Here is a 6,272-nt window from a genome sequence, read left to right as displayed (position 1 = left end):
ATTTATAATAGCATATGAATGCATTATTTTAAACATATAAGATATCGTATCTATTATCTATATATCTATCATAACAACCAGATCCGACGTTGTTTTTTTCTATATCAAATCATTGGCTTCAAAACTTACAATTACCACAAAACATGTGGAGCTTTAAACTAGAAGATGCATAATTAAAAACTAAAGATATCTATCGAGTTTTATTTGCTTAGCGGCCATTTCTATTTCTCTGTTTCTTCTCTTCTCGCACAAGTATTATTGGGTCCACCCGTACAAAGAGCATAATTTGTTAGTACAAGGCATGGAGAGATGAAAAGAAAATTACAAATATTGAAAGAAACTCGGGAAAATTATGAACAATTTTGCGAAAATTAGATTTAGGGTCAATTCAAGAAAATGGCCCTCTCATCATTGTTTTCTTATTTTAGCATCTAAAAATAGGTATTTTAGATAAAAATATTCCTAAGTAATGTGTTACACTTCATATACAATTTACGAAAGATTAACAAGCGATTAACATATTCGATGTCCAACATATAACCGACTGATAGAAAATTGACGGACTATATATATGTCAATCATTTGTCTAGCACCATAGATTACTAAGGGATGTTTACATTTGAAATGCTCCCAAAAAAAAAAATTGTTTAGGGTGCTACTTTTGTAAACTGACCATTATTTTGGGGGTATTTCTATAAATTACCGGCGAAACTAAAGAGAGGAAAGAGGTACAAGGATGTGTCAGGTGTGCTTTCTTTATCAAAGAGTTAATGGCTCTCGTGTGTTTGTCCCCATTGATTCAGTGTTCTTAACATTTGAGAATTATTAGGTTGCTTGCAGCTCTCACTCAAGTAAGCTCTAGTTTGAATGTTCAATTAAGAGGAAGAAACCGGATTGTATGATGATCAACCTTACAAAGCCTTATCTTTTGAAGTAGCTAGCTCTTCATGGACCAAAAATTTGGGCACATGATGATACACAAGTGAAGTGATTTCCTTCCAAAGGATTCCTGTGGTGATGTTATCACATGCACATATAAGGGGCTTGGCTCAAACGATTAAGATGGTGAAGTTGGCAGATACTTTCTTCACAGATATTCCATAGTCCATACACATACAATTAGCAAGGGAAGCCACGAAGGTGCCATACACACATGTCAGTCTCGTTAATGCAAAGCAACACGCTCTCTCATCAACTCCAGATATGCAGCAATTTCTGAAAACACCAATAAAAAGCTCAAGGTCCCCTTCCATTGAAAACTGGGACCACGTTGTGATCATACAATGCAAGTCTTATATGGAGGACCACGTCGTGATCATGCAATGCAAGTCTTAAATGGACTCCCGTCTCTAGCATAATCAGCTCGTAATCGCGCTTTCAGAGAAACTAGTCCATTTTCACATAACATCGCCTGTGCTTCCCCTCAAAATCAAATCCTCCCGAGTACCTACATCTACATCACAAGTTATAAATTAATTACAAACTTCTTGTGATGAACGGTCCCAATTTACACCTTTAACTAGGAGACGTACGATTTGTTACGAGAAATTTAAAAATAATAACGAAATTTTCAAGTGAAACTTGCGATCATTGCAGGGCACAATGGTTGTAGTAAAGTTTAGGTTTACTTCCTCTCAATTTGTGGATTCGGCATCCAAAAAGCAAGATCAAAGACTGCAAAAGGCCTGCTTATAATTCCAATTTGGTTGATTGAAAAAGAAAATATAGGCAAATTGGGAGTGTTGATGGAGGCTTAAGGAGATAATTAATACAGCACAGCCACCACAGGGACCAAATTTTCTAACAGCCCCAAACAAAATTTCATTTCTATTTGAGTAGTGGACCACATTTGCACACACGGCAACGTTCTCTCCTTACAAAGTTCTTGCATCTTAATTTTTTTTGGGCAAATTAAACATATAAAATGCGGATCCCTCTAAGTTACATGCATGTACCTTACAACCCTCTCACATGAATAGTGAGTGGACCCACATCATTCACTATTCATGTGAGAGGGGTGTAAGGTACATGCAAGTAACTTAACATTAACCATAAAATGCACGTCAATTTCGATTTTCGTGTCACTTCTATCGAGAAATAATCAACCCAACTTCAATATTTGCAGTTGAGAACTAACATGAAATGTTAGATGAAGAACTAGAGCCACTAATATTATTATGTGAACACACATGTGCATTAGTCGTAAAACTAGTTAGAAGCAAAGGAATATTGATTTGATTGAAGTTCAAACCCAGGTAGGTCGCCTTGACTGGTTGATGGGCTCATTGTGGAACCCATGTCTAAGCTTAAATGATCTCCTTGTGTCAATTTTAACAAAGATGAACAATATCAGTTGGATGATGGGGACGACCCATCTTAACGACAAGGTTGGGCAGCCATCCCCTCTAGTCTTGGCGTCTTGCCATGCTAGTAGACACATGGCTATCGCCATTTGCTGACCCTTTTTCCCAGAAAGCTATCTACGAGCTTCCATATGATTTGTGCATCCATATATCAATTGGGAGTGATATCACTGTTGTGTTTAAGTTGTGATAAAAAATTCTTTTAAAGATTATTTTTTAAAAAAATTCAAAAATTCACAAAAAGACAAATGATTTTGTCATCTTTTTATCCACTTACCATTTTCTGTTGATGTAATTATATTTATCGGATTCAAAAACACAGCATGTATAAGTTAGAGATATTCTCTCCTGGGGGACATTCGTAAAAGAAAATTTTCAAATACATTATAATAACATGTTTAATCTTCAAAAACAAAATTTAAATTATCAATTTCCATGCGTATGCAGCAAATACAATGTCCAAGTGTCCAACTCATTAAGATTATGACTAAATGATTGATGAAAAACAAAGTATATTATAATGTAACTTACTATGAAATTGTAATTAGTGACCTAAAAGTAGAATCAACTAAACTACTTTTTAGGTCACTAAATACACCTATTGGGTTAATGTAAGTTACATTATCAGGTAACTCAACAACACCCTAAGAAAAAGCAGTCAGAATTGACATTCAAAAGAACAGTCAACAGCACTCAATTTCTGATCATATAACATTAAAATAATAAATCCAAACTCTTGAATTGCAGAAAAAGTATATCTCAACAAAGACCCTGTGAAAGTTATTTTTTTTGTTTTTTTCAAGAAAACCTTAAGCAATATATGATCAGGGACTTGCACCAATAAACAGTAATATATTTTGGAAAAGCCCTAACTTAACTCTCTGAGAATACCAACTACAAAAACACAACCCCCAACATGCAAACATGACCTGAGCTTGACCACTTGTCGACAGACTCAAACTGGACACAGACCCAAACCACTACAGCCCATAAATTGGTTCAAAATTTCCACCAGATTTATACGCCAAGACATGGATGAGAACCAAGGTCGACTAACAAACCTCTTCACATTGCCAAGCATATGGTGATAAAACAAACCCAGTCCTCTATGTTGAGGAAGCAGGCTCCTCAGGTTTCTTCTCTGCTTCTTCACTCTTGGATTCCTTCTTCTCCTCTTTGGGCACCTCCTCCTCCTTCTCCTCTTTGGGCACCTCCTCCTCTGCCCTAGATTTGTCTTCAGTTTTATTTTCTTCAACACTCAATTTCTCAAGAAGACCAGCAGTTGCAGATGCATCTTTGTTCTCCTCTTTCTTTTTTTGGGATTCAGCAACTTCATGAACCATTTCCATAAAGCTTTTGCAATCTGAATCAAAAAGCACATTATGTAACAGATAATTAAAAAAACAGAAAATGACAATTGAGGTGAAACAACTATTATTATAAAATATACCATCCAACTATACTGTGACGGAACTTCACCACAGATGAGAACAAAATATAACCAACCTAATGCTGTCTAGAGTGTGGAGAACATTTTCACATGAGCACTAAAAATATATATCTTACTAAAATATATATATCTTTCTTCCAGAAATAAATTCTGCAAAATTTATCAGAAGTATATTCAAAAATTGCTACCAATTGCTTTCTCAAGCAATAAAGATCAATAAGATTGACACAAGAAAGACCGCAGAGAGAAAGAGAAAGGCAAAAAATAAGATAATAAGTAAAACCTCCCACTGAAATTCTGATTATCAAACTAGAGAAATAAATCCAACATTCCCAAAATTTTAATAACGCCATCAAGAAAATTGATTCAGTTCAGAGACATGGTGTAATGATCAACAGTAATCAAAATTCCAATTCACACAAAACCTAACCAAAGCATCCCAATTGAAATGATAAAAAGTAGTCCCACCGAATGACAGAATAAATATTAAACTATAAAAATGTCGACAGACATGTAAGAACACATGTTTAAGTTATCTTTAATTTGGATACAAGAAAGATAATAGTGGCAAACTGCAATATCTATGAGCCACAGAACCATACAAGGCACCTCAACCTCAGACCCAGACGCTAAGCAATCTTAAAAAGGCTTTCTGGATTACAGATTTCCCAGTAGGACTCATACATTTAACAATCTCAATTGCGATCCGGACTTTAGATATAGTATTCCTTTTAACCACAACCATAAAGATGATAATAATAATAATAACAGTGGGAGTAGTCTAACAGAGAAAACAAAACATTAGTTGATGACCTAAACGAATGAAAACATTAGGTAACTTTATAAATCCCAACAGCATTTTGTTGATTAGCTATCCCATAAACTCTTTGCAGTAAAAATAGTTCAAACACAATACACAATTGGTTTCAAGCTTGCAAGTCACAATGATTTAACTGAAAGAATTGAACTAATTACTAATCTAAAAAAAGCCAAAGGTATTCAGTAATTAATCTCAAAACACTAGTTACATGATTTAATTTACTTGAATCAATAAAGGAAAAGAAATACTCACTCTCAACGGATCCAAATCTGATGCAGAAAAGCTCATCCTTCAATTCACCATCAGCATAGTCAGCAGCATGCCACACGCACGACTTATCATTTCCAGCGTGCTCTTGCACGGACATCATCGGCAATACTGTTCAGCAAAAAAAAGTTTCATTTATTTATATTATTATTCAACAAATAGAATACAAATTTAACAGAAATAATTAAAAATAAATAACGAACCGAGATGATTGGCGCAGATCTTGAGAGTCTTAGATTGCCTCATAACGAGGCGAACTTTGCCGGTCACTTTATGTTTCAACAACTTAACAGTACCGGCGCCTCTCTCTTTCCACTGATTCCCGTCCTTATCAAAACGGTACAGCTTTGCCTTCCTACAAAAGGAGGAAAAATTACAAATTAAAAAAAAAAAAACCCTAAAAGCAGCAAACAACAATCGGATCTAGCCAATAATATACAAAAACAAGTACTTACAGATCTAGTATGGCATCTTCGTCCTCTTCGCCAGTGGTGACGGCGACTTCCTCAAGTTTCACGATGGGGGCAACCTGAGCTCCGGTGTCCTCGTCCTCATTGTGTGGGACCTCCTCCTCTCTGTGATCACCCTCGGTGGTGCTTGCCATTGCTTCTGATTTCTTTCCTGTGCCGGGAGATTCGTTTGTGTGCGACCGATCGGTGACTGTGACTATGGGGGCTGACAGCGCGAGGGTAACTGAATCTGAAATGAATTTCGAAAAATACGAGCAGATAAAAACCCTAGAAAAGATCTTATTAACCAAAACGAAGGAAAGCAAGCAGCCCAAAACCCTAACTGGAAAAGAAATAGGCCACGGAGACGGAGATGAGGCAAGAGTCGAAAGGTTAGATATAAAAAGGGTAGAGGATCGGACGGTCGATATTGAACGGCTGAGATTAAATGATATTTTATTTCACTTTTGTTCCGTAAGGAATGGAAGTACAAGTTTAGCCTCGTATAATTTAGTAGCTACCTCCAAACAGAACTAATTAGTAATTATATATTAATATATTTAATAAAATTTATATAAAATATTCCCACATATATAATTTATCAATATTATAAAATATAGATATCTATCAAAATATTATAGATGTACAATATTAAAATTTTAATTATATATGTAAATAATATTATATATTGACAGTATAAAATATATATGTCAACTAATATTTTATATATTTACATTATTAAAGTTATAAATCTATTTAAAATTTTATAAATGAAGCACCACATATATGTTCATTCTTCAACAAAAAAAAAAAAGAATAATGTCTAATATTTAATTTTTGATGACAAAAACCTACAAATTAATTTATATTAGAAAATATAATTGTATCATTGATCAAGATAAATAAGTGGAGATCTTTAACCT

At 34.6% G+C, this 6,272-nt stretch overlaps 1 protein-coding gene across 1 annotated transcript; it reads right to left on the bottom strand.

Annotated features, from left to right (window-relative positions):
• Positions 1–3,077: 3,077 nt before the first annotated feature.
• Positions 3,078–5,737, bottom strand: LOC102629132 (ran-binding protein 1 homolog b-like). Its single transcript, XM_006488489.4, has 4 exons — positions 5,356–5,737; positions 5,104–5,255; positions 4,886–5,011; positions 3,078–3,726 (listed from the first exon to the last, which is right to left on the bottom strand). Exons 1-4 carry the CDS (start codon positions 5,502–5,504, stop codon positions 3,470–3,472), a joined length of 684 nt encoding a protein of 227 aa, XP_006488552.2. The 5' UTR covers positions 5,505–5,737; the 3' UTR covers positions 3,078–3,469.
• Between the last annotated feature and the right edge of the window lie 535 nt (positions 5,738–6,272).

The sequence above is a fragment of the Citrus sinensis genome, chromosome 8 (genome assembly GCF_022201045.2).
Source record: "Citrus sinensis cultivar Valencia sweet orange chromosome 8, DVS_A1.0, whole genome shotgun sequence".
Classification (NCBI taxonomy): Eukaryota; Viridiplantae; Streptophyta; class Magnoliopsida; order Sapindales; family Rutaceae; genus Citrus; species Citrus sinensis.
This window is presented reverse-complemented; position numbering and strand designations above follow the sequence as displayed.